At 55.7% G+C, this 26,286-nt stretch overlaps 10 protein-coding genes and 2 non-coding genes across 12 annotated transcripts; 6 read left to right on the forward strand and 6 right to left on the reverse strand.

Moving 5' to 3' along the window:
* Positions 1 to 28: 28 nt before the first annotated feature.
* Positions 29 to 109, reverse strand: DICSQDRAFT_t9. Its single transcript has one exon. It is a non-coding gene; the product is annotated as a tRNA-Trp (tRNA).
* Positions 110 to 452: 343 nt separating this feature from the next.
* On the forward strand, positions 453 to 1,974 carry DICSQDRAFT_142803 (NAD(P)-binding protein; the record flags this gene model as incomplete). The annotated part of the gene is made up of 10 exons (XM_007360586.1): positions 453 to 570; positions 631 to 665; positions 730 to 896; positions 959 to 994; positions 1,053 to 1,126; positions 1,179 to 1,372; positions 1,438 to 1,513; positions 1,576 to 1,631; positions 1,698 to 1,787; positions 1,843 to 1,974. The coding sequence occupies 10 exons, from the start codon at positions 453 to 455 to the stop codon at positions 1,972 to 1,974; spliced, it is 978 nt and encodes a 325-aa protein (XP_007360648.1).
* A 999-nt stretch (positions 1,975 to 2,973) lies between these two features.
* Positions 2,974 to 3,953, forward strand: DICSQDRAFT_16835 (uncharacterized protein; the record flags this gene model as incomplete). Its single annotated transcript, XM_007359683.1, has 2 exons — positions 2,974 to 3,212; positions 3,287 to 3,953. Coding segments are annotated over 2 exons (906 nt in total), but the record flags the coding sequence as incomplete, so codon positions are not given.
* Positions 3,954 to 4,205: 252 nt separating this feature from the next.
* On the reverse strand, positions 4,206 to 6,680 carry DICSQDRAFT_96488 (cellobiohydrolaseI). Its single transcript, XM_007360587.1, has 5 exons — positions 6,514 to 6,680; positions 5,670 to 6,371; positions 5,273 to 5,598; positions 4,443 to 5,204; positions 4,206 to 4,378 (listed from the first exon to the last, which is right to left on the reverse strand). The coding sequence occupies exons 2-4, from the start codon at positions 5,959 to 5,961 to the stop codon at positions 4,446 to 4,448; spliced, it is 1,377 nt and encodes a 458-aa protein (XP_007360649.1). The 5' UTR covers positions 5,962 to 6,371; positions 6,514 to 6,680; the 3' UTR covers positions 4,206 to 4,378; positions 4,443 to 4,445.
* Positions 6,681 to 7,086: 406 nt separating this feature from the next.
* Positions 7,087 to 7,960, reverse strand: DICSQDRAFT_131507 (uncharacterized protein). Its single transcript, XM_007360588.1, has 2 exons — positions 7,871 to 7,960; positions 7,087 to 7,820 (listed from the first exon to the last, which is right to left on the reverse strand). Exon 2 carries the CDS (start codon positions 7,697 to 7,699, stop codon positions 7,370 to 7,372), a length of 330 nt encoding a protein of 109 aa, XP_007360650.1. The 5' UTR covers positions 7,700 to 7,820; positions 7,871 to 7,960; the 3' UTR covers positions 7,087 to 7,369.
* Positions 7,961 to 8,193: 233 nt separating this feature from the next.
* On the forward strand, positions 8,194 to 13,570 carry DICSQDRAFT_76797 (uncharacterized protein; the record flags this gene model as incomplete). The annotated part of the gene is made up of 6 exons (XM_007360589.1): positions 8,194 to 8,269; positions 8,320 to 8,411; positions 8,473 to 9,386; positions 9,440 to 12,016; positions 12,071 to 12,349; positions 12,403 to 13,570. 6 exons carry the CDS (start codon positions 8,194 to 8,196, stop codon positions 13,316 to 13,318), a joined length of 4,854 nt encoding a protein of 1,617 aa, XP_007360651.1. The 3' UTR covers positions 13,319 to 13,570.
* Positions 13,571 to 14,279: 709 nt separating this feature from the next.
* On the reverse strand, positions 14,280 to 14,762 carry DICSQDRAFT_165072 (uncharacterized protein; the record flags this gene model as incomplete). Its single annotated transcript, XM_007360590.1, has 1 exon — positions 14,280 to 14,762. The coding sequence occupies one exon, from the start codon at positions 14,760 to 14,762 to the stop codon at positions 14,280 to 14,282; it is 483 nt and encodes a 160-aa protein (XP_007360652.1).
* Positions 14,763 to 16,121: 1,359 nt separating this feature from the next.
* DICSQDRAFT_48303 (FAD dependent oxidoreductase) lies at positions 16,122 to 17,757 on the reverse strand (the record flags this gene model as incomplete). Its single annotated transcript, XM_007359891.1, has 7 exons — positions 16,122 to 16,206; positions 16,266 to 16,788; positions 16,848 to 17,054; positions 17,116 to 17,194; positions 17,256 to 17,295; positions 17,357 to 17,421; positions 17,593 to 17,757. 7 exons carry the CDS (start codon positions 17,755 to 17,757, stop codon positions 16,122 to 16,124), a joined length of 1,164 nt encoding a protein of 387 aa, XP_007359953.1.
* Positions 17,758 to 18,853: 1,096 nt separating this feature from the next.
* Positions 18,854 to 19,531, forward strand: DICSQDRAFT_151563 (uncharacterized protein). Its single transcript, XM_007360591.1, has 2 exons — positions 18,854 to 19,115; positions 19,175 to 19,531. The coding sequence occupies exons 1-2, from the start codon at positions 18,900 to 18,902 to the stop codon at positions 19,286 to 19,288; spliced, it is 330 nt and encodes a 109-aa protein (XP_007360653.1). The 5' UTR covers positions 18,854 to 18,899; the 3' UTR covers positions 19,289 to 19,531.
* A 1,196-nt stretch (positions 19,532 to 20,727) lies between these two features.
* Positions 20,728 to 21,724, forward strand: DICSQDRAFT_165074 (uncharacterized protein; the record flags this gene model as incomplete). The annotated part of the gene is made up of 2 exons (XM_007360592.1): positions 20,728 to 21,577; positions 21,642 to 21,724. The coding sequence occupies 2 exons, from the start codon at positions 20,728 to 20,730 to the stop codon at positions 21,722 to 21,724; spliced, it is 933 nt and encodes a 310-aa protein (XP_007360654.1).
* Positions 21,725 to 22,161: 437 nt separating this feature from the next.
* Positions 22,162 to 22,242, forward strand: DICSQDRAFT_t3. Its single transcript has one exon. It is a non-coding gene; the product is annotated as a tRNA-Trp (tRNA).
* A 450-nt stretch (positions 22,243 to 22,692) lies between these two features.
* Dslcc3 (laccase) lies at positions 22,693 to 25,635 on the reverse strand. Its single transcript, XM_007360593.1, has 10 exons — positions 24,650 to 25,635; positions 24,522 to 24,590; positions 24,347 to 24,467; positions 24,172 to 24,285; positions 24,048 to 24,111; positions 23,885 to 23,980; positions 23,674 to 23,830; positions 23,419 to 23,616; positions 23,092 to 23,355; positions 22,693 to 23,030 (listed from the first exon to the last, which is right to left on the reverse strand). The coding sequence occupies exons 1-10, from the start codon at positions 24,830 to 24,832 to the stop codon at positions 22,734 to 22,736; spliced, it is 1,563 nt and encodes a 520-aa protein (XP_007360655.1). The 5' UTR covers positions 24,833 to 25,635; the 3' UTR covers positions 22,693 to 22,733.
* Between the last annotated feature and the right edge of the window lie 651 nt (positions 25,636 to 26,286).

A 26,286-nucleotide genomic window follows, 5' to 3' on the forward strand; every position in this document is an offset into this window, starting at 1 on the left:
CAAGAGTGGGAGAGTAGTGGCAAAAAGCTGAACCCTGCCCGGATTGAACGGACGACCTTGAGGATTCGCCAAGCTGGAATCTCACGCGCTACCACTGTGCCAAGGGTTCATATCTGCTTAAGCAATAATGTTGGATATGTATTGATGGAGACAGGATGAGATAATGCGCTAGGCTCCGGAGAACCTGCGATCGCTGTGTAAGTTCGTATGATCAACCAACACCACGTCTTTCGTGGCTGTAACGGATACCAACAGAGACCTGCCAAACCTTCCAGGCCTGGCATCGTGACTTGTGCCGAAAAGGCTAATGTGCATCTGACCATACTCTATCCACAATGACAGATATAACGCCCCGCTGACTGACACCCGCGTCTGCTGCTGAGACGAGTGACGTCTGTCTTCGACTCTTATTACACTGACCGTCGACAGGTTCTACTACCTCATTCTCCGACATGGGTGCTCTTCTTTCTACAGGATGGGGCGCTGTCCTAGCGCAAGCTTTTCCCCCCAAGCCGCAATTTAGCATCGAAGAGATCCCGGATTTGGCGGGTAGAGTCGTCATCGTGACCGGTATGTCAAGTCCAGGTTTCAAGTCGCCGTGGACCGAGTGACTGACTGGGTCGCCGTCAGGTGGGAATACGGGTATAGGGAAAGAGACTGTCAAGGTGCGATAGCATCGAACTCTCCTGTATCATGTGAACATGATCTGATGCAGGGAATGCCGTGTAGGTTCTCCTGCAACACGGTGCCAAGGTGTACCTAGCTGCGCGGAGTAAGGACAAGGCTCTCGCAGCTATAGAGAACCTGAGAAGCGAGACGGGCAACGAGGCCATCTTCCTGGAAATGGACCTGACTCGCTTGTCTTCGGTCAAGAAGGCCGCTGAAGAGTTCCTTAGGTTCAGTGATTCTTTCTGGGATATTCATGACAGCAGTGTTGAACAGCCTCTACTATCATCAGCAAGGAACATGAGCTGCATATCTTGTTCAACAACGCGTAGGCTGCGAATCGGTATAGTGAGGTTCTTTCTGATACTGAGCTAGAGTACCCACAGCGGCGTTGTGATCCCACCGGTCGAGCTGACCACATCCGACGGGTACGACCTCCAATTTGGCATCAACGTCGTAGGTGTGTTGTCCCCCAGTATACATCCTCCGGCGATGAATAACCACAGGATCAGGACCCTTCTACTTCACCCAATTGCTGATGCCTGCGCTCGTCGCGGGGAGCAAGACCTCGCCTGACCACCACGCTCGCATCATCACGACGTCGTCATCGGCTGCGTACCTGGATACTTTGCACTGGGACACCTTCAAAGACGGTCCTGCGCGGAGACAGCAAACAACACAAGCCCTATACGCGCAGAGTAAGCTCGTAAGTGAGAGCTTCGCGTTGTGGCCGGGTACATCTCAAACGCTCCTCCACGAACATGTATGCAGGCGGACGTGATCGTGGCAAGGGAATTTGCCAAACGTTACGCCGATCAGGGCATCATTGCCATGTCCGTCAATCCAGGTATGCCACTACCAGCCCTCATGTCGGGGCGGTCCATTGACCGCTCGGTCGGTCCCACGCAGGGAACATACGCTCGGACCTCCACCGCAACATCCCTCCCTTCGTGCGAAAGTTGCTGGTAAGACATGTGTCATATGTATCCATCTCACTGCGTCCGTGCTCTGACAAGTTCGACACGGTCTAGTTTGCAGTATGGCTATGGCCCATCCCGTATGGGGCGCTCATTCAACTATGGGCGGGGACGATGCCCGAAGCGCTGAACTATAACGGAGAAGTGCGTTGCCCATACCAGTCTCTAGCGCTTCTCGGTGCTAACGGTTAGATTGTAGTTCTTGATACCCTGGGCGCGTCCAGGCAAGTGCAGGGCGGAGGCGTACGATCTACAAATTGGTCAACGCCTGTGGAACTGGCTCGAGGAGGAACTCGATGCTTTCAGCAGATCAGCAGGTTCGACCTCATAGTACAAGGCAACGACACACTATACTAGTCAACAGAGACACAGTGAAATCAGATACCATTCGGTGACTCCTCGACAGCATAGAAACATAAGGCGTTTGTCAAGAAATTCAAGGACAGCAGCAAAACTAAGAAAATAGTCAATTTCATCTACAACGTCGTTCACACGAGGTATGCTGACGCTGCAAGCGAGGTCTTCGTGCCGTCTGCGAACAGGAGCGTCATAGCCATTCGCGAGTCACTCTATTAGGGAACAACAACAAGTATTGGCGCGCCTAGAATCGCCACTGATTGCCTGAGTTGCTCTACACATTCCGGTATGCCTGCCAAGTAGTGGCGGACATGCTCTAGCCGTGCGAGGTCTTCGACGGCATCCAGAAGCTCGGAATGCAGGAGGTGTCGAGAACTGCCGGTAAGGATACAGCCGTCAGCGGAGATGGAAAGGATAGCCAGTGTGAAACTGCTTGCCATGAATTTCATCACTAGGAGGGAATCCTTGCACTCGCAGATCTAGAAGAGTAGCACCCGTCAGATACTGTACAATATTCTGGCAAGACCGTTGGGAGGGTTATGTTGGAATCTTGGTCTTGCAGTCTCACGGTAGTACAACTTGAATGCCCAATATGGACATGCTTAGGTAATCCTATGGTCCTTATGATCGCTATAGTACATCTGCGTTTTCAGAGCCCAGCCAAATGCAATACACCGTGTTCTCCTTCCCTGCCTCCCTCGCGAATTTCTAAAATTTACTTTTAGGTCAAGGATTGGTACTTGTTATATAGGCGGCGCAGACCACCCCGGATTGACAGCATTTACTCGCTGAAACTCCGCTTCAATCCGTCACTGAGTCCTGCTAACGCTGTTGGGGCTTCTTTCCTCCGAGGCCCCTGTCGTTCTTCCGCCTATGTGAGTATGATGTTCGGTCAACTCAAGTGAGCACACGACGTGATGGAAACCAGGTCACTAGGATGTCAGAGGTAGAGCGTACCCTCGACCTCAAAAGAGATTCAGATCTGTGGTTCGAAGACGGCAATACGGTCGTGATAGCCCAGAATGTTGCATTCCGCGTACACCGGACACTGCTGTCTCGTCACTCCGATACCTTCAATGACCTGTTCACCATTCCACAGCCCACTACCTTGGATTCTGTGGGTGATTGTATGGATGGTTGTCCCATAGTCCGTGTGGCCGACTCTGCACACGATTTCAAGCGTCTCCTCCATGCACTGTATGACGGCGTAAAGTGAGTTATCTCATTTAGTGCATCCTGACTCCATGGCAGCTCACAGAAAATCGCCATATGCAAACATATTATAGTTACCTGAAGCATGACGAGTCGATGGAATTTTCGGACCTAGCCGCGCTCGCCAGGTTGGGGAACAAGTACCAGTTAGACAACCTCGTCTCAGGCGTTTGCGGCCGTTTGGCATCTGTCTTCTCTACAAAGGTCAAGAACTTCAACCCTGCAACTTGGGGCGCCGATCCTCCGCTCATCAATGTGAAAGCCAGCGATACCATTGAGGCGTTCAATCTCTTCCGCCTCCTAGGCAGAGCAGACATGATTCCCGTGGCCATGTATGTATGCTGCCAGCTTCCCATCTCGACGCTCGTACGAGGAGTGACACGGGCAGATGGGACGCGCGAGCAGCTAAGCCAGGGCGACCTCGAGGCCTGCCTGGTAGCACGCGAGGCTCTCACCGCAGGATATGCGTGGCTTTCGCTTACGTTTCTCGAGGTCAGCGCTTGCGGGACATGCACAATCCCCGGACGATGCACACTGGCCATCAGCGACGTCCGCCAAGGCCCCGCATCGGGACCGGATCTCTGCCAGGGGACTGACGTCCTGTCTGGTTCGCTCGCGTTTCTAGCCGGGAGCATGCACCGGGACCAGCTCATATGCGACGATTGTCGGGATATGCTCATGTCGCGGCACGAGTCTATTCGAAAGACGCTATGGGAGCAGCTTCCGACGATGATGAACTTGGGGAACTTGGATGTAGAGAGCTGGCCTCCGTATGATGATTAGTGAGTGTCATGCCACTCCTCGTTTCACTTTGCTTAGTGAAGATTGATGCCTCACTTTCCTGGCTCATAACGGAGCCCGTAAGCGGAGAGTCATGCTGAGCGATCTCTTTCCGAATCCTCTAGATCAAGGCAGCGTTTTGAATGCCAAAATTCACGCCGATCTTGTCGTTGGAACAAGTCAAGTCAACACGCGTGTTGCGCGATTACGAGAGTTGCGAGGAAATCGTGTATTTTGGACCTGTATCCGAGCAGAGACATTTAACTACATCATACCGTGCTTTCCAATTAGACGGCTAGTGAGAAGAGAACCGAGACTTTTGGGAATGAGGATTGGGACGATGGCTGGAAGATCCGCGCAAGCGTCTCGCAAGCCCACCAGGTGGCCTAGAAAGACTCAGTAAGCAGTAAGTATGCTGAGTTGTTGGCGGTAGCAAGAAAGGAAGCCTACTGTTTAGTGAGCGTAGGTCGAGCCAATGGGGCCGTACTTGATGTTGGAGAAGATGACGGTCGCGCCGGGGCTGTTCTTCTCGAGGTCGGTAGGTTGACCAGAGGTCGTCGCGCAGGGGCCACGGGAGACACCGGGCGTCGACGCGGAGCCGTTGGTGGGGTAGTTGGAGTCGAGCCAGAGCATCTGCGCCTCGTGGTCGTCCCAGACGGACATGACGAGGACCATGCCCTTGTCGAACGACTGGCCCATGACGTTGAGCCCGCCGAGCTTCTCAAACGAGTTCGTGTCGCCAAACGCGGTCTTCTGCGCGTTGCAGAACTCGTCGGTGATCGAGTCGTACGCAGACAGGCCGGAGATCTTCGTCTTGGAGTTGGCGATCACCTTGCCGTTCTGGACGTACAGCCGGCGGATCTCGGAGAGCGTGCCCGAGGTCGAGTTGTTCGAGGTGTAGAACTGGGTGACGACGGTGAACTTCTTGGTCGTGTCGACCGTCTTGCCGGGGCCGAGGAACGTCTGGTCGCCCATGCGCCACGAGTTGAAGTCGCAGCCGTCCTTGTCGCAGATGCCGTCGTAGCGCTGGTCGCCGTCGCCGCACTGCGTGCCGGAGCAGCGGGTCTGGCCCTGGACGCTGCAGACGTGGGGCGTCACGGCCGCGCCTTGCGAGTTGGCCTCCCAGATGTCCATCTCGTTGCAGCACGAGCCGTACTGGCCAGTGCCCGCGTTCGGGTCGCTGGGAGACGCGGTCCAGTTGACGACGTTCGCCTATTGATCCAAAGTCAAGCGTCAGAACTCCACCGCAAGAAAGCACATGCGTGCAAGCGAAAACGTACCTCGCCGTTGATGAACTTGATATCGTGTGGACACTGGGTGTCGCAGTAGCCGGTACCGTACTTGGCACCGGCCTTGTTGGTGGAGAAGCGGCTGGTGCCGCCGTCGGCGTCCATCTCGACGAAGTAGAGCGCGCCGTTGAGGCCACAGGGGAGCTGCGACACGTCAACGTCGAACGTGAACTCCTGGTTCTTGAGGTTAAACAGCTGGTACTTGGAGTCGGCCGTGTCCATCAGGTACACACGCGAGCCGATGTTGGTCGAGTACGGGCCGTTCGTCACGAACTTGAGGGTGAGCGCATTCCCGCTCGTCGTGATGCCGTATGTGCCTGCAATGATACAGCGAGTTCATCAGCACGACTTTCATAGCGGAAGGAGGAAGGAGGAAAGGGGGACGCACCGGAGTAGTCAGCGCCATCGAGGGCGCAGTTCTGCGCGCAAGTCGCAGGGTCGGGACAGAGGGACGTGTCCCAGGTGTTGCCGGTGTAGCAGTTGTTGCTGCCGCTGGTCGAGTGGAGCCAGCGCCAATTCGAGTCGAGCACGACGGAGTGGTTCTCGGTCGTGCAGCTATTCGAGCCCGAGCACTTCTGGACCGTCAGCTTGGGGTGCGTCTCGGTCGTGAGCGTGCCGGCTTGCTGGCCGTGCACGATCGCGGCATAGGAGAGGGAGATGAGGGCGAGGGAGGAGAACATCTTGCTAGGAGATCGGGGAGAAGGCCGAAGGCCGAGGGCGAGATCCGTTGGCTGTCGAGAACGAAGCTGTGGAGCTCGATGCTGGATCTATGAAGCCCGAGGCAGGCTTTATACGAAAGGGAAGAGATGGGGTCCGGAAAATATGCGGGTGGTGAGGAGGGGTCGTCGGGCAGTTTCACCGTCGACTAGGATGCCTTCCGAGCTCCTCGACGATATGCGTCGTTGAAGAGCAAGCTTCGGGAAACCGCTGATATTGTAGGGTTCCGACGTGTATCCGTGCTTTTCCAGTGAAGCATCAGGAGGCTGAATGTTAGACATCAAGACACACGGCTCAATACTTGTCCGTCAAAGGTTGGGGTTGAGACCGAGGAGATACCGAGCTTAACGAGAGCGGGGGGACCTTGCTCGAGCTAGTTCATAGGATGCCATAGAGAAAGTCACGTTTTGACGGGGAGCGGCGGCAGAGGCGGAGCATCAGGTCGAAGAGGACACATGCGCATGTGAGCAAGACAGTAGGCGTGGATGATCCCGGTGATGGGAAAGAGTACTTACGAACAGACGCGCCGGGCGAAGCCAAGCGTTCCTTCTGGCAACCAGAAGGTCTTGGCAGCGAGGAGGTGCCGATAACAAGGGCTAAGTATTCTGACCGCGGAGAGTTCAGCAGCGCGAAGCTCAACGCTAAGGTGAAGCTGGCTACTGGCGTTCAGAAAGCAGGTATTTGTCTACATCCTCCTTGGGCAGTTCCGAGCTCAATGATCAATGGCGAGGTTCACCTCATGCTCTGTGATACGTTGTAATCCTGATTAGCCTGACTGCCCAGGAAATTAGCTCAGAACACCGGTGATATTCCGGGACAAGGAGTGAAAAGGCTTACCAGACCAACAGGTAGCGGTCATCAGATCTCGTTGCAGAATAAGGACCGGACGCAGAGGGCTGAAGGCAAACATCAGAGTCACGGTATGCTGCCATCAGCTGGTACATTCAATTGGCAGTCATCTTCGGGCATTTAATGTAAGAATACTGTCATGTGATACTGGCTCTAAACATGGGCAGGCTAAGTCCAGCTGCATGTGCATGACATGAGATAGACGGGAGTAGTTTACGCTATAGCTGATTAAATAAATACGAACACATAGGCTAAGTGTCGATGCCACCATCTGAAACGGAGGCGGTGTGTGCTCGGGCCGGCATGACGCCAGGAAAGAAAGTACGTCGCAACCCTGGTGGCATAGAGAACATGTAGTGCGAGGCATTGCGTTGCAATTACACTGAGTCGAAATTGCAGAGATGCGTGAGGAAACGAACACATCGCGATAGAAGAGGTGCGCGTTGGTACATAGGTTGCGGGGTCCGCACAAAGAAGGGGTTGAACATGATATGTTGGTTGCGAGCGGAGGGTCCATCCTCATCAACGCACGACATAGTGGACGCCACAACTGAGCTTCACAGCCACATGTCGAGAAGCTCGTTCCCCAGAGGGATTTCCGGAGACATCGACCATCGAGGGGCATCGTGACAACGCAATCTGCGACCACATAGCACCCACTATGGGGCACAACGGCACTGACTTCGGCATCATCGAAGTATGTTTGTCTAGCCAATGAAGCCCAGGAAGAACGAGCTTGCCGATAAACGAAAGAGGCATCGGCATCGGCATCGGCACGCGGGGACTGCGAATCGGGGGAGAGATGAAAATAGATGCTGGAAGACCGGTATAGTGGGCAACTCTCATGAACATCGCTGAGCTCAGGAGAACGGAAGACGTTAGGTCCCACGGATCCTTGAGGTGCACTCCAAGGTAAGGAGGAGATCCCTTGCAGTCGATACGATACACTCTGAGGTGTCCTTTGGTCTTCGAGCTGAAAATAATCATTTTCGCGGCCTTCGACGAGCGAGCAGCGAAGCGCACCTTCGACTGGGACTTGTTCGATGCAGCAGGTACTCGCGAGCTAGGCCTCAGACAAGCGTATGCCGTCGCGAAGCTGCCTGCGACGACGAGGAGGTCACCGATCAATGCGTAGGGAAGGGAGCGGGGTACGCGGAGAAAGCAGGGGCGAAACCGACTGACGCGCGCTTACCGTGGTCACGTGGGCTACGCGTCGGTGTTGAGTTTGTGGTTTCGCGGGCGCCCCGGGCGCTTCCCCCTTGATTCCTTCCCCGGCGACCTCCACGCGATACGATTCCCATCCTTGACACCACGCCGCTTGCGGCCTTTACAACATCACCAACATCATGTCGACATGGGGCGTCGGCGACAATCACGACTCTGAAGAGGTCCGTCTTTTGAAGGACCAACTACGCATTAAAGGTGATCCCAGCATATATTGGATCGAAGCATGGTCGCTCATCTGTGGCTAGATGCTGCGAACGCTACACTACAAAGTCAAATCTTGAAGAGGGAGGCAGAGCTAAAGGAGGTGAAGGTCTCCATGAACGAAGTGCTCGTCAAGGTGCGTCCGGTTGTTTGTCTGACTGCCACCTCTCGTAATTCGTTCCGTTCTCGGGACGCAGCTACGCAAAGATGCCGATCGCGTCGTCCAACTCGAAGCTGATCTCAAACGACGCAATGAAGACCTATCCAACGAACGAATAACGCGGGCCAACGCAGAGGCCGCCCTAACCACCGCAGAACGAAAGCTCAAGGAATCGGAGCAGAATGCCCTCGAGCTCCAGTCCACCATCGAAACCCTCTCTTGCCAAGCAAACTCGACGTCATTAGGACGCTCGAAGCTTGAGCAGGACAACACGGCGCTCCAGAACCGCGTCCGTGCATTGGAGCGGGAACTCTCGAGCAAGTCGCAGGCGGAGGTGGCTGCGCTCAGCCGAAGTCAAGGCCCATCGGGTGCCAGAAGCCGACGCCCGTCCCCAACCGAGGACTCATTCCGGATACCCGCGCTGGAGAAGGAGGTCGCCGAGCTACGTGCTACTTCCACGCAGCGCGCGTCGGAACTTGAGCGTACGACGGAGCAGCTGGCACGCGCACGCGACCAGCTCGTACAGCTGCAGAACGAGAGGACGGCCTCCGAACGGCAGCTACGCAGACAACTCGAGGCAGCACAGGCTGCGCTTGAGGAGCGCGAAGACGAGCTTCAGCTACTACAGGATGCTCGCGGTGGGGAGGACATTGCGGCAAGGGAGGCTGGTCTGTTGGAGCGCCTGGAGGAGGAAGAGAAGAGGGTTGCCGCATTGGAGGCAGAGCTCGCTCGGTCTACGGGAAGTCGGAAGCGCGATATGGTTATGCTTCAAGGCGAGCTGTATCGCACTCTGCAGTTGCTGGACGACGCCAATCAAAAGCTCGCGGCGGCAGAGGGTAAGCTCAACCAACTGTCAAGAGACCGGGAGGCGGCATACCGCGATCGTGATCGCCTCCAGCGCGAACGCGATCAACTGTCGGAAAGTATGCATGAGGCCGGCATGAGGATCAGGTGCGTGAGGGAAGCCTGACATGTCGCTTTCAAGCTCATTTGACGCTGTACAGTCATCTTGAGCTGCAGCTTTCTGCTTCTTCGAGGGGATCCGCCGCGGAGCAAGCCGTCGACGAAGAAACCGCTGCGACTGTAGAACGCCTGCTCAACAAGATCGAACGGCTTCGCGGGGAACGGGATGATCTCCGACGTGACCTCGAGTTCCTGACTGTCGAGAACAAATTTGCGGTCCAGTCGTTGGAGGCGAAGCTCGTAGCTGCGACATCTGCGCCTGTCACGCCTTCCGTCAATAGCACCCAGATCTCTCAGCTCTCCTCTCTCGAAGGATATATCCAGCTTCTGGAAGGGCAAGCCGAACGCACGTCACGAGCGACTCTCGCTCTCGCCATCGTCGCACAACGCACCACGCAACACGAAGAGGCCAAGATGGCGCGCATACAGTCACTCGAGGACGACCTCGCGACCACCCGCAAGAGCCTGCAGCAGGCAGAACACTATCTCCACGAACGCCAAGGTGCCATCGAGTCGCTCGAGAACCAGCTCTCCTCAAGCACAAGCTCGGTCGGCGAGGCCGAGTCCCACCTCGCTGGGCTCCGCGCCGCGATGCAGCGCCTCGAAGACGAGCTCGCCCGCGAGCGCAACTCGCACGCTGAGACGGGCGCAGCGCTCTCCGACGCGGAGGCGCAGCTCAATGCCATTTCTCAAACCCTCACAGACGCCGAGGCGGCGCGCGACGCGCTCGCGCTCGAGAAGACGCACCTCGAAGCCGACCTCGAGACCGCGAAGCAGGAGCTCGCTAACGCGGAGGAGCGCTACACCGCGCAGCTTGCGGAGCTCGCCGCCGCTGGGGAGTCCGGGCGCGGGACGCAAGTCGCGCTGCGCGCGCAGCTGGGCGAGGCGCAGGACCGTGTGCAGAGAAGGACGCAGCAGATCGGGGAGCTGCAGCACGATGTCAAGAGACTGGAGACAAACCTGAAACTGCAGGAGGACAGGATCACAGAGTTGACGGCGGAGCTGGACGTCGCGCAGGGCGAGCGCGTTGCGATGCTCGAAGACTGTAGGGCGACGAGGGAGGAGAGGGACGACGCGATGCGGAGGTGTGATGAGTTGGAGGATGCGATGGAGGGATTGGAAGAAGCGAGGGAGAGGGAGGTCGAGGCGGTTGTGCGGGTCGCGGTGGGCGCCGTGGCGTCGAGGCGGGAGGCGATTGTGAGGGCAAGGAAGGCTACCGGCAACGATCATGCAGTGTTGGAGGAGCGCGTGCGCCTGGTCGAGCAGGAGAAGGCGGAACTGTCTTCGCTGCTTGCTTCGCTCTCTGCCGAGCGCGATCAGTTCGCCCAAACCGCCGAGCACGAAGTCTCCTCTGCGCGTGCTGAGCTCGAAGAGACCAAGTCGGCCGCGCAATCTCAGCTCTCCGAATTTCGCAACCAGCTCGAGGCGAAGGATAGGGAGCTTACTTCGCTCCAGAACCAGCTCACCGTCGCTCAGGCCAAACACGAAGATCGTCAATCCTTGGAAGCTAGTCTCTTCGCTGAGGAGAAGGCCGACCTCGAGACTCGTCTTCAAGAAGCTCGCGCATCCCATGCCGAATTGGAGATCCTCCATCGCGAGACCATGGACAAGCTGCGCAGTGTCGAGGCAGATCTCAAGCGTGCTGAAGAGGAGCTCGCATCCCAGCTTGCCAACAACGCTGCTCATTCCGAGGCTGAGGAGCGTCTGCGCGAGGAGATTGCCCAGGTCAAAGAGGGACATGCGAAGGAGATTGACTCTCTTGAGGGCCAGATCAAGAACCTCAACGCAGAGCTCGAGACCTCGTTGCGCCTCCGGGGCGAGGCCGATGCGTCAAGGCAGGCGGTTGAGGAAGAGCTTGCGAGTACCAAGGAGCAGCTCGCGGCGCGTCTTGCGGAGGCAAGCGAGACCCTCGCTGCCGCAGAACGCTTGGAAGTCGAATTGGCGCAGGTGAAGGAGAACTATGAAGAGCGCATCAGAGGCCTGAATGCGGATCTCCAGAGCTTCACTGTCGAGCTTCAAGACGTTGTGCGTCAGAAGGAGGAAATCGTTATTCAATACGAACGAACCATGAAGGACTCCCGCGCCCACGAGGGAGCGGCTGCTGAGGCTCGCGAGAAGGTCGAAGCTCTCGAAAGCCGACTCGCCGAGCTCAAGGAGACCCATGAGGAGCTCACTCGTGGTCTGCAAACACAGCTAGACGATACTCGCAGGGATCTCGAAGATGCCAAGATTTCTGCGGACGCTCAGCAGCGCGACGCTATCGATGAGCTCACGCGTACGGTCGGGGAGCTCCAGGGCCGTCTTACTGTTCTCACTCGGGAGGTCGACGAGTGCCGAGCAGAGCTCGACGAGGAGAAAGCTTCGCATGCTCGTACTCGCGAGTCCACCATGTCGGAGATGCGTGAGATCATTGCCATGCGCGACGAGGCTGAAGCTGCTCTCTCCGAGGCCGAGAAGGAGCTGCCAGGCTTGCGCGGACAGCTGGAGTACGCCGAGTCGTCCTTACGCACAATGGAGGAAGAGAAGGCGAACCTCGAGTATCAGTCTACCAACCTCGAGGCGGAGGTTCAGCGCGCGAAGTCATTGCAACGGTTCTTGGAGAGCCAGGTCGCAGAGAGGTGCTTTGCTAGTCCGCCGTGCTTTACTTACCATGAGCTTACATTTGTTGGCAGCGAACATCGTATTGCTTCCCTCGACGCCGAGTTGACGGAGCTACGTGCCAAGTGCACGACTCTGGACAAGCTCGCTCAAAGCAAAGAGGCTAACCTGGCGATGCAGACTATCCAGCACGAGCAAACGGTCGCTTCCCTCAGGCGCGAGCTCAATGCCCTTCGTATCCAGCCGAGCTATGCAGATGAGCTTGCTGAGCTCAAGGAGAAGAACGCGGAGTATGAAGAACTTCTCCGGGCTAAGTGCCTGGAGATTGAGGAGAACGATGACAAGTTCATTGAGTATGTTCTCGTGTTTGTCCATAGCGAGGGGAGGCTGACAACCACATCCCCAGCATGCTCAAGGAAAAGAAGAAGTTGAACAAGAAGATAGAGACCTTGTCTCAAAAGGTGCAGAACCTACAAGCGAAGTTGATTGCTGCGACAGAGGCTGCTGCCGCCAGCAAAACGTCCTCCCCGCCACCTCCTGCGCCTCCCCCGAAACCACCGTCAGTTTTCTCACCCTCTACCACCCTTGCCCCTGCGCCGATCATTTCCGGAATATCTACAAATTACTCCCGCCCCACGCCGTCATCCCGCCAACGCGTGGTGACAGCTCCTGCTTCTCGTTTCTCGCCGGAGAATGTACCTACTCCGCCGATGCCTGTCTACAGACCGAAGACACCGGAATCGAGGTTGCGGATGATGTCTGGTCCTTCATCATTGTCACGCCCCAAGACACCAGAGTCAAAACCTTCGCACATGCCCGTATTCAAGGCTCGCACTCCCGAGCGTCACCGCTTACCTATTACGACTATGCCGGAAGCACCATCTTCGTCGACACTCATCGGGGTTAAGAGACGTGCCCCGGACGACTTTGATGACTGCGCGAATGTACCTCCGCAGACGTTCACCGCTGACAGTGCGCCGCTAGGGCTCACTGCTGAAGGGGCAACGCCTCCACAGCCTACCACTCCTCGCCTCCGGAAGGCGCTGCAAAGCATGAGGTCAGGCTTTACGCCTATGCGACAGGCTGGCAGCAGAGTTGGTTCTGTATCTCCTCGACGGGCGACGACGGGTACAAGCCTAGCAGCTTCACTTCCCCATACCATATCAGACGTGACGAACAGCCCTCGGGCAGCGTCGCAACCCGACCCCGCAAAGGTCGCAGCGAAGAAGGGATGGCTTGGGAAGATAAAGTCTGCGCCTTCGTCGCAGCCTCGCGCATTCTCTTCTCGGCAACCGGTCTTTGACCCTCCTGGCATGCGATAGTACTCGGGTTAGCGGCTCGCAGCTCTTACGACTCATGGAACCTTGCATTTCCTTCGTTCAATCGCTATCTGACATTCATGTACTACTACGCATTCTTATGTTTATTGCGCAGTCTCGTAGTGTCGTCGTGTTTTCATTTGCATGCATACACTATAGTTCTCGAGCTAAACATCCCCAGTCTTTGTTTGGTGGACGACCAGTGCTGAGCTGTTGCAGGCGCAGATAGTACTCCCTCTATATATGCACCTCAATTGAACCCTAGCGCATGTGCGCACGAAGGCGGCGATAGCTCGTGCTCACCAATGTCAAGTGATCCCACTAACGTCAGTGCATATTGTCGAGGCGCCAGCTCGAGTTGTCCCCACAACTGTAACTTCACCTTCCTTCCGATTTCAATCTTTCGGCATGGAAACAACACGCCCATAGACTATGAGGCCTCCTGAGCATCTAGACCTTGCCCAAACGCAACCGGTGGTACGTGGTGTCGTAGCGCAGCGCCTGCGCCTGGATTCGGGGGAATGCTGATTGAGATGTGCTGTATGGATACCGCTATAAGCTCTGGGGGATATCTCCAAACTTGTACTCCGCATGACTGGTTGCGGCTTCATGGCAAGGATATGCCCTGGCATGTTTGGTAGCTAAATTCTCGGATAGATCAGGTGGCCGAGGAAACGTCTATCGTAGGGTCGGGCACATATGTGTATAGTGACAGGTTTGTTGGTGTCCAGAGTAGATGATGTTCGTGAGTGTTATGACATGAGAGTAAACAGCCTGCCTGAACGGTAGGCTCTCGAAGTATGGGATCTTTCGCGCTCTAGGCAGCATGTTGAAGTACATTCCTCACACGTATCTGACTTCAAGCGTCCAGTGCGCAGACACCCCCTGAATGTTACGGACTAGTGACAGCACAGTATCAACACGTGGAAAGGGAAAAGATCTGACCTGATATCAGCCGAGGATTTCATGGAGCCTCATCATATCGAGGAGGCGCGTCAGTGAGGAGCTCTTGTTGTGCCCGAAGCTGCGCGACCTCCGCCTGCAACGAGGCAAGCTGCTGCGATAGCCCCTTCGTGTTCGGCTCGAGCGACCTCGCTGGGAGTGCTATAGGGGCGAACTGCTGTGCAGGACGACTGCTTGACGTGCGGATACGAGAGCTCGATGTCATGCCCTCTTCTGGCTGCGACTTGTCATCGACGACAGCCCGGACTGAGGTACGAAGTGAACTCGCATCATGGTGTTCTGCGGCTGAAGTCATGACCGACTTTGAGCCGTCGGGAGTATCGCATGATTCGGAGATGGCTCGGGGAGAGATGCGGCTCTTGCAGATGACATCGATCCCGTTGTGGGTGTGATCACCATCTGCCACTGACCGCCGGTCGGAAAACGTGAGGGAAGCGGTTCGTGAAGACGGGGATGCAGACGCGAGTTCATCATATGCGCCCATCGCTCGAAAAGTAACCCACTCGGACCTGGGGATCTCAGCACTACTAGCGGTAGTGAAAGGAGGTCGGCTCCTTGCCTTGTGTCTGATCAGTTTGTACAAAACAAGCGCAGCGACAATGGCCAGCAATACACCACCGCCGATTGTGCCTCCTACTATGGACCGCACGGGCGTAGCGGATCGTGCTGAGCTGCCCGCCAGGGATGATGTATCAGGTGCCTGGAGAAGAACTCAGCTTCACGGCTTTGCGAATAATGTAGTACTTGCCTGCGAGCTGGGCATATCCCGAGACGTCAAGTTAGACGTCGGACCGGACAATGTGGTCGGTAGTAGAGTGCTTATCGTGTTTCGTAGGGACGTAGACGACAAGAGCGAGACCGACAGGGACGTCGGCTTCAAAGTGGAGAGGGATTCTGAAAGAGGAGCGGAGGCGGAGATGTGCACAGTGGAAGGAAGGATTGATGATTGGTCGTTGCAAGTGTACACTGCATAGTCGAACAAGCACAGCGAAATGATATCGACCTACATCACCAAGACGTGCTCTTCGTTGCGTAGATTTGTGCGAACGTAGATGAGGGTGTTGAACTCGAAGTCCGTGCTGACGGATGGGATGTGAACAAATGGACCATCTTACTCGCCGTCTAGCGAGAACATCATGTTAGTGCCCGTCGGAAAGGTAGCCCCACGGACGTCATTGGCGAGGATAGTGTAAACGTAGACAGCAACGCCGGTGAAGCGCAGCGTTATACTTGAGGATTGGTGGTTTTCTTGCGAGGAAACCAGGATCCTCTATATAGCTTGGCCGAATCGAGTATAATACCGCAGTCCGAGTCGCAGGTCGCCTGCGTACTCCAGTGTCCCTGATACTGAGGAAGGACCCCCGTAATACTATCTCCAAACTCATCGTCGATTGTGCGATTGGTGAGCGCAAGTGAAACCCCCGCAAGGGCAATGAGCAGATATTCGCGGTGGAGGATACGCATTCAGGTGTCAGAAGAGGTGTACCAGAGGAATTCGCATACTGTGTAAGCGTGATGCCCAACGCTTTAACGTGGCTTGCGAGGGCACATCACTTATATCGATCATGCCATTGTTGAATGCCCGTAGACAAGGAGACGAAACAGTCTCGATGGTTGCTCGCAGTTTGGGAAGCGATCTGGGGAGATGTTATGGCCATGAGACGGCCATCTTGGGAATGAACCCTATGTCCTTGAACCCGTCAGCACTGTTGTTGTGAGATATGGTGACTGCTCACAACTGCGGAGATCAGCCACTTGGAGTGATCGCACCAATGTGTCCCTTATGATGCCAAGCGCAGAATGTTTGGAGTTGAAGGGTTTCGCTTTTCCGTGTCATATCTATCTACTCTTTATTTTGATTCAAGTGCGAATTTATCAATGAACCGACTTCTTCGGCCGCACCCCACGACATCTGGTAACCAGCAGAGCTTTACAGCAAGATGTCAGTCGGTTCAGTCTTCGCCGTAAAAGGACTACTGCAGCCTACCCAAAGCCATAAGAGTGTACGACCAAGACCCTACCAACGACTGTCGGAGCGTCTGCCTCGACAGTAATCCACTGCGTTGCGCTTGGAACCTCCATCCATTCCGCTTCCACCCGAGGGCCGCCCTTCCGAGCAGGCCGCAATCCAACATTGTGTCGGAGAATCTTCGTCCCCTTGTCTTTGATAGCTGGAACAAGCTCCGCGCAGCGGTCGAGAATCCCACGTGCGTCATCGGCGCTGAAGGAGGTGTCCCAGTTGCCCTCCTGGTACTTGCCCCCGAGGATAGTTGTGAACCCGCTGCCGTTCTTCGCAGGGCGTGGTATGATGTACGTGACATCGCCGCTCCCGTGGTTGTTGAAGACCGAGGAGGGACTGGGTGAAGTCGGCTGCCGGGTCGAACCGAAAGGGGAGATATTGCCGGATTCTATGCTGACGAACTCGCGCACTTTGGGATTATCGATCACCATGGTCTGTCCGCGGATGGGGTACACGTCCTTGTCTTCGAGCCCCAAAAGAGATCTAGCGCCTGTAGAGGAACATGTTGACTTCAACGCATTTCTCGCGCAGACTTCGTAGAGAATGCACCTAGGCCCGTCGCGTTGACGAGCACACCGTTTGGTCCTGCGAGCGCGACCGCTTCTCCGATAGAAGCGACCCTTAGGCGGACGAACTCTACTCCGCGCGATCTCAATGAATTCGCGATCCATGGGAGATAGTCATCGGGGCACACGGAGACCGTCTGGAATCCAACGCCACGCTTTTGGCTCGCTGGCACCTCGCTCGGTTCAAGCACTCTGAACTACGAAGTTATGAGCATGGCACAGGATGAATCCATGCGGCATCGCTTAGATACTTGCGTCGCGAACAAGGTCCCGGTACCACATGCTTTCGAGGTCAGCGTCTTCTTCATAGAAAACTTTGGACGAGGATGCCTAATGTCGGGAGCTGTAGGTCTAGCCGCGATGCTTCTTCCCAACGTGTCGCGGCACTTACGATTGCTAGTCCCGAAGGAATCATGTCCCAGAACTTATTGCTTCAATCGGGGAGATAAGAGCTCGTGTATGCAGCGCGAAGTCTATATATGCACGACTCACAAGGTAGTCTTCTCCCACTTGTGCGTGCGTTCGTTGTGCACACCCATCGGAGACCAGTTCGCGCCCTAGATGTATGCAGCATCATTGAAACCATGATCACCCGACCAAATGACAGCTGGTCGGAAGCACGGAACGACATCCATACGATCTCGTCTCGATTGGATGCCGTCTCACCATACGATACCGGGCGGAGCAGCCGCATTGCGATCGAAGAACGGAGTAAGAGAGACACTTACCGCCCAGGGAGATGAGAAGGCCTGCGAGTCAAGGTCTTCGGGCATGTCCCTCGCCACGACTTTGATCTTGTACCGCGCGTTCTCTGAGAGTACGTGCGCCACGGTGAGGCCAATGACACCGGCGCCTAGAACGACGACTTGCGTGTCAGTTGCTGCTGAAGACATGCTGCGGTGATATATCGTCTTTGAACTGTCTGGATGAGCCGGGTTCGCAAGCCACTTGAAGATGGTGGTCCTGGGAAGAGCTGACGCTCGCTAGGCCGCCGTGGCCATCGAGTGGCTTCGTACCGAGTCATTCCGGGTGGTATTTCGCGGCATTGCCTATAGTCTAGATTCCGTGGCACTGGCATATCGATCAGCCCATCCCACCTGACGCAGAGCCCATCTCTGTGATGGGCCTCAGCACTCACTTGCTCTTGGACTAGATCGAGTTCACTTCTCTGCTAGAGAGGACAGAAACCATAATCGGGAAGTAGATTCAGGCTGAAGCTGTCTGCTGAGGTGAAGAGAGCCGCGGGGCTCTGCCGTCGCATGTGAAAGGCCGCACAGCCACGAGATATCGTGGTGCGGCGGCAACTCGCAAGAGAGCTTCAGCAGCTATCAACCACCATGTCCCATAAGTCGGCCATGAATCACTCTGTTGGAAGCCGGCAACTACTTAAGCCCAGCAAGCCGCCATATGGTCGTTTGGATGCAACACCACCGCTTCTGGGAAGAGCGTCACCAACTGAGGATACCGTTCTAGTCTATCACTGTCCAGGTACTTACTGGCACCGAAGGGAATCGATGGCACCAAAACAGGACAGCTCTCGCCTCACAAGAACGCTCGCCGTGCTCCAAATACAATCATAGGCGCATCCCAGGACATCCCAGGACATGCGACCGGAGCGCCTGCGAAGTTACCCCATTCCTCAGGTCCCGATACCATTCAGCGGTAAGAGCCTCGAAATCCGCACATCTGCGGTAGTGGCCGAAGCTCATGGCCCCGAGATATAAGCAGACAGCTGCTGTGCTTCGTGCACCCTCCCCACACCTGCGGCTCGCACTGCGCACAGACGACACGACAGAGTCGCCTGCTCTGACTACGCTTCGTGCAATTTTTTTCCATGTCGCAAGACGATTCCTTCGAGCGTACCGCACTCTGGGTCCGGGCGCAAGCTACGCAGCAGACGTTTCACTCCCCATCCACCCCTCCGTCTCTTGGCAGATCATCCAACACCACCACCAAGACATCGTCCTCGTACCGTACGACAACATCTTCGGAAGCGACGTCCTTGAAACCCTCCTTGTCGTACCCGGTGCCCACAATGCAGCCATCATCTCATCATGCGCCCCCGAGTACCCGTGCGCCTCCAAGTACGCATACGCACGCTCCGAGCATGTCTACCCATCGACCACAGCATGATTCCCATACGCGGCATTCAAGCCTCCCCTTCCCTCAGAGTCCGCCTGGCTCTGGATACCCTGTCGCAATGGATGTCGCAGTACCTCGTCGTCCAACGGCAGATGGGGAGGACAAGAAGGTAAGTAGAACCTCTCGTAGTGGAACTGCACCCGATCGATGCGACCACGGCGTCTACAGTTACCGCGTCTGCCTTCGCGAAAGGAGAGGAGGCCGTCGCTTATAGAACAGATCAAGCACCTGGGGACACCGGGGCCACGAAGAAGAGACTCCGAGTCCGGGAAGAAGGCATAGACTCGTACGCGCTGTCAAACTGCTGGATTAGACAGCTGGACAGTCGTCGTGACCACTGTCTGCGATGTTCGCGATCTTCACCCTGCCAGGCGCTGAGGGCATGGGGCAAGTACGTTCCTTACTCAAACCCACACTACCACATGGTCTTCTGCGCAGCGCTTGCAGCTTCTTCACCTGCACTTAGTTTTCCGCGCATAGACTTTGGAACAGAACATGAGTTTGTATCGAATACCAAGAGACGGTTGTTAATACCTGTACTTGCACTCGTACTTGTAGCGCTGTTCTATGATATATGTCAGCGTATGGTTAACGTTATGGGGGGCTTCCCCAGTGGGACCTCGTTGCCGAGATGAAGCATGCGAACCCTGCAGGGCCACGGGCGTGCCACCGGCAAAGTGAAGAAGAAACCACAAGGTGAGCACTTGACAGTCACTTTCCGCTCCACAGCAGTCTCGGGACGCTGTGGCCGGCGGTTTGTGCTTGCGACGTGAGAAGAGGCCAACAAGTATGTGCTGAGTCCAATGATGCCTTAGTTCTATGTAAGGGAGGCGCCGTGCCGAGTCGGTGTTGGACAACTAGGGCGCTTAGTCGCTCATCGCCATTTTCTCCTTGAACTGCCATCGTCCAATGTGAGAGCATTCCCATAGGCATTGTTCCTCAGAATAAGGCCCTACTAGCCACCATGTGTCGTCAAGATTACGTTTGTTTGCCAGCAAGAGGTGAGTGCGATGAACGGCTGATCCGCTGACGCCATGCTGCAGGACTCCTCATGGTTCTCGCGCATTCAATGGCCACGCAGTCCTGCTTCGTCGACCGCTATCCTCGTGTGATAAGATTCACCTGACATTGTATGGGCTTCTCAGGGCTAGCAAGTGAGTAGACGCCTTATCATATGTTTCATGCCGCCGCCATACCATCTCGAGCGATTACTCGAGTTGGCATAGTAGTGGCTTATGTTGCTACCCCAGAATTGCATTGCTAACTACAGCTGGTTTGGTAAGGAGAAATTTCAGAGTCTCGACCAGGCTCATAGCATACTATCGGAGGACCGGTCGTCTTGTCCTTTGGGGTCATTCTCCCGTTTCATATTAGCGGTCTTTTGACCGAGCTGCCGTTCTCTCCACCGCTTCATTGCCCTGGCGTGTCCTTCGCGCGATACACCCTATTTGCATAATGAGGTTCCGTGAGAGCCTCTCTTACCCCCTTTGACCTCTTGCAGGCTCTGCGCATTCAGCCGATATGAACGTGTTCGCCTTGTGGCGGACCGTAGTCCTCTGATAAAAATCTCCTGCGACCATCTCGTTAGACCTCGACATCCAGTCCACCCACTGCGCTACACATCCACCCCATCTTATCCTCTTCTGTTCGTTCTTCCCTTGTTCGTTTCCAATCCGGAATTGGTCGCATACCCATACACATCCCCACTACCAGCATTCGACATGGCCCCCCAGGTTCGCTTCAACTCCTTCGGAATCCCCTACCTCGTCGAGTTCGCGAACGTAACGTTCCGCCCGCGCTCGCGGAAAGCTTCGCGCTCTTCGCGTTCGGGGTCCGTTACACCCACCGCGATTTTGCACAAGCCCTCATTCGATTCGCGCCCGTCGTTTGACTCGACCGTGACCTCCTCGAAGGCGTCGCTCGACGTGTACTCCCACTCGCGCCCCATTCTGAACATCCACCCCTCGGTGCACCTCAACCGCGCTTCGAGCCGGCTCTCCTTCGAGTCGGACTGGACTTTCGCAACCGCGTCCTCCGAGACCCTCGCCGCCGCCGCCGCTCCAAAGTCGATGGCCAAGGGCAGAGCGCAGCACAAGCGCGACCCCAAGCTCGCACCTGTCCCCACGCCTCCGTTCTCGCCGATCTCACCCATCCTCGCTACGGAGCCCCGGATCGTGATCGAGAGCGAGATCGACACCCGCGGGCAGGAGGGCGAACGAGAGGGGCAAGGGCTGCTCATCCGCTTCGCGTCGCAGGCAGCGCAGCCCCCTCGGAAGCTCTCCGAGCACCGGCTCGCGCGCCTCAAGTACCGCATCGCCAAAGCCGTCATGGCCGCCGGCATGCACACGTCGCCGTCGCCCGAGTTTGGGGTAGACGAGAACGAGAACGCGGGCGCGTACGCGAGCACACCGCGCGAGTCGTACGCGTCCATCGGGAGCATCTACTCGGACGAGGTTGAGCAGAGCGGGCTGCCCGGCTCGCTCTTCCGTGGCACATATGGGCAGGTCATGAACGCCCTCCACGGGGCAGGGCTCACCGCGAGCCCGTGCAAGGAGTCCGGCCTTGAGTATGGTGAGTGCAGTGCCAGCTGTTTCATCTCCGTGCGGGGGGCTGATATGTCGTGCCGGGCCTGCAGCCACGTGTGTCGGGGCGCTATTCGTCGCGCACCAGAACGCGTATGGAGGCGTGGACTTCACGAAGCTCACGTTGTGGGCGTGAGGCCGTATATTCCTGGTACGTCTTCTCTGATGTAATGAGGGAGTTAGAAGTTTCACTCACCAGTCCCTCAGGCTCCATATACCTGGTGTTATACCCTATTTACTGTGTATTTATCTTATGTCTAAGGGCACAGTAGCTCTCAGTGAGTTGTACCCCTGTCGATACTCCGGCTGGGGCCCACCCAATCCCGTCCGCTGATGATTACACACCGTTGCGATACGGTTATGACATGTGCACTTTGTTTGTCTCTCTGGAGGAGACTACTGTATGATTATGTAGGAACGTTTGATATGATGTATGCTAGTGAATTTAGTGCGTGACAGACTGGTAGGCACCGTTACGCTGCACAAAGCTGATGCGACGTTGGATAGTTGGATTGGAGGGTTGGTTGCCTCTGCGCGCATTTCCAATAATTAATCGCTTAGCGGGGAGAGCGTGAACCCTTGGCACAGTGGTAGCGCGTGAGATTCCAGATTTGGAAGTCCTCAAGGTCGTCCGTTCAATCCGGGCAGGGTTCAATTGTTTTGGTTCCACTCCTCTGTGATCGTGTAGAGCCCCAATCGTCACATACTCTGGGAACTTGTCTTGGAGTAAGTATCGGTGGGTGGGTGCTTGCTAGGGTCTGTTCAGATACCAACTTCAATGCTAGAACGCAGGTTCTCGTAAGACTAAGACTACAATCCTTTCAAGCTGTTCCAGGTCCCGTGTTGTTGATAGCAATACCAGCTTCGGAATGATCGACACGCCTGCAGTATCAAAGTCCAAATTGTTACTTCAGATTCGAGTCAAGGACAGAGATACATCCTAGTCAACGACAGATATACCGAGATGGGAGCCGATTATTCGAAACCCATCATATTACAAATAGACACTACCAAGCGTGGAACCCAAGACTTCGACTGCATATTGCATCCCGAATCTACCAATCCATCGTTATGTCGGAATAAACGAGCGAATGCTGCCATTTACTTTATAAGCCAGGGTCTATACAAATCCCCTGACGTCCGAATCACAGATCATCAGCTGAAAGCGCATCGTAGGTCGGGCACAGGTCGGACCAAGCCTGCGGAACTGGGTTGGCGGACGTGGTATCGGGAATGTCCTCGACCATGACGACAGCAAAGCCAGCATCGAGATGGAAGTCGATGTGGCAGTGGAGGAACCACGGTCCCGGGTTGTCAGTCTGGAAGCGAATAGTGACGTTGTCGCCCGCGGCGGGGGTACCCGTAGACACAACGTCGCGCCAGACAGGGTTGTCGTAGTTGTACTCGGTGGAGCCCGCACTGCGTACAACAGCGAAGGCGTGCTAGAAGGGACACCCCGATGAGTATATTATGATCATCTCCTGAAGAGCGGAGGAAACTTACACCGTGCAAGTGGAAAGGATGAGGAGCACCAGGAGCGTTCGTGGTGGCAGGGAAGCTGATCTCAATGGACGAGTTAATGGGCAGCTCGTACAGGCTACCAGACGGCAGGAGGTCCTGAGCATTCTGTGCGCCGCTGATAATCTGGAGCAGGACGGGGACAGTGGGGGGCACGAAAGAAGCATTGTTGATGAAGAAGTTGGTGCCATTGAAGTTGAAGTCCAAGTTGATGGCCTTGTCAACACCACCCTGCACAGCAGTACCGGGCTGGACGATCGGTTTAAGTCATTACCGCGATAATCTTTTCGCTGAAACAAATAGAGCACGTACCGTCACCCTCGCGGTTAAGGGCGCAAGAGTGGCCTCGTTAAGCAGGTTCTGCGTAACCTGCTGGGACGTCGTGGGCTCGATCGAAGCAGCTCCGTCGTAGCGAAGGATGGCAGAGTTGATACCATCGGTGAAGCCGACATTACCGAAGTTCGGATTAGCACGGATCCAATAGTTGTCAATAGTTTGGTTCGCAGTAAGCTGGAAACAATAGGTCGCTTCAGCTTCAAACTGAGAATTCGTACTCAAACCACTCACCACGAACGAGTAACGCTGGGCAGCGAATATCTGGATGGCGTTGACGGTGACAGGCTGAGTCTCGATACCGTCGGCCTCGATGACGGTCAGGTCGTGGTTGTCGATACTGAAGACGTAGTTCGGGTCGCAAGAAATCGACACCAGTCGGAAGCGGTAGCTATAGCAAAGCCGTTAGCCTTCACGAATTGATGAGTCTCCAACCATTACGTACCGCTTGCCCTGAGTAACACTGATCACGGCAAGGTCAGCGGTAGGGGTGCTCGGGCTACGGCCCAGACCGTTGATGAGAGTGGAGTCCGAACCCAGCCTGTATGCCGTGTGCGATGAGCCGCGACGTTCTGAACGACGAAAGGCACAAAAGTGATCACACTCACGGGAAGCGGGGACCAACCCTGGCCGCAACGTGGTACCAATCGACGAGGGTGATCACAGTCGAGTCTATGATATAAGCGTTAGACGGTTCTGCATCTGGCGTGGAAACGCTAGCAGAGGACTCACCGTCGTCGACATCGTAGAGAGAGGCGTGGGGATCCTGAGGATCGTACACTACAAACGGACCCCTCAAACCATCGCAATATTGCGTGGAAAGATGGCTGTGGTACCAGTAGGTGCCTGCGTACAAAGTATTCGATGTCAGCGGCCCATTCGCAACGAGCCGGTATCTGTAACTTACCAGACTGATCTGGAACTTGAAAGTCGTACAGGAACGAGTTTCCACTGGCGATGGGGCACTGGTTGATGAAGGCAGGACCGTCTGCCCAGTTCGTGCCCTTCTGGAAGAAGCCATGCCAGTGCTACAGAATTGTTGTCAGCAACACATGAGGAAGTAGACGGAGCATAGGCCGTACAATACTTGTGGTCTTCAGCATAGTGTGGTTGGTTAGCTGGTCGACGACATTAAGCTGGAAGCGGTCGCCCTGCAATCACCCAATGTCAGTTGGGAGTCGTGCTATGGCTATCATGCTCCAGTGCTGACCTTGTTGCCAGTGATGAGGGGCGCGGGGAAGACACCGTTGACCACGATGGCAGCACGAGTAAAATTATCGGGAGCGATGTCCGCGTTAGTGATGGTCAGGTCGGTGACGGGCCCAATGCCTGCATAGGCCGAGGCAGCGAAGAGGAGGGTGACGTAGGAAAGCAAGCACATAAACTTCGCCATGACGATTGCAAGTGAAGAGGATTGCTCAAAGACCAAAGGAGGACTGGAGCTCGAATAGAACGACCTCCTACGGCCATCCTTTATAGCAAAGCAGCGAAGCCAGGGCGCCAAAGGTCAACCAAGTTATGCTATGTCTGCTACTGCCATGGAACTGGAATGTATTCAATCATCTACGCCCTGAAAGGCGGTCGTCGCGCGAATCCTACGGGAGGCGTGAGAGCAGAACTTGGCGCAGGCCTGACATGGTCTCCCATGAAACCTTTCTTGAGCGCCCCGTTGAGCGTCGGTAGGCGTTAACGTCCAGATTGGTGCGGGTCGGTGCCGAGGGAAGGTGGTTTGATGGAAGCTGTTCAATTTGGAATCCTCACAGCGGCCCGCGCATGAGTTAGGCGTTATGCGTGAGATCTGCGATGCATGCCGCGAAAACATCCATTCCGCTGGTGGATCGGTTTGCGCTGAGTGAGCAATATTTGCGATCGACAACATAGAGTCGCCAGAACGCGATGACGGCCGCCGTCAAGCTAGCAAAGAGTCTGACGGTATACGCCAACACTAGATGCACCAGGTATGCAAGAGCACACCCGGGACCGCAATACACATGCCACCGTCATTCGCAGTAGTCCGTTCCCTGAGGGCTGGCTCTCGGAGGCTATCGTCCGGGAGGGGTTCTTGTCCGATGCGTGGGATGGAATTATAACTCTGATGTCAGAGAGATTGGAAACGAGCGGCGCTGTTGCTGTATTCAAGCACGAGCAGAAAGGGGAGCTGGGTGCTTACCTGCGTCCGGGCAGGGTAGAGGACGTGATCCGACCTGGCAGAGATCCCAACTTGAATTGTGGTCACAAACAAACAGGTTTTCCATAAACGGATGGAGTGACCGGGCACATCCACCGGCGTCTGTGTGGATAACACGGCCACGCCGTCGTCGTCTCCAACATCGCGTCCACCTCCTATGCCACGAGCCCCCGCCAAATGACGTTCCCCCAGTTCCCGTAAAAATTACTGCGGCGACGCCGACTGTGGTTTAGCTTGATATGGGACATGTCCGACTCTTGGTGGAATGATGAATTGAAACGTCTTTCCCAGCGGTGAGAGCGACTGTCACTGATCTTTCCCCCCAAACAATGCCTGCCCTTCCGCCAATTTACCTCATTCGGCCCACTGGGCTCACAAGCCATCTCGCCGTGTGGCGGAATGCGCAGAACGCTACCGAGATAGAATCGCTCTATCGTTTTCGGTCGGAGGTTCAGAGTCTGGCTCATAAGCACTACCGGACCTTTGTACCGACTGCTTACATCGCCCTCCGCTAATCAAGCTGCCGACAGGGTCCTGTGTCGATGAGTATTGTTCCGCCAGAGTCTGGCCCACAAATTCTTTTGGTAATTGGGCTTTTAAGTTTGCTAGGTGGGAAGTCATCAAGCACTGGCCGTAGGTTCCCATGGCGGGCTGTTGCT

The sequence above is a fragment of the Dichomitus squalens genome, assembly GCF_000275845.1.
Source record: "Dichomitus squalens LYAD-421 SS1 unplaced genomic scaffold DICSQscaffold_1, whole genome shotgun sequence".
NCBI lineage: Eukaryota > Fungi > Basidiomycota > Agaricomycetes > Polyporales > Polyporaceae > Dichomitus > Dichomitus squalens.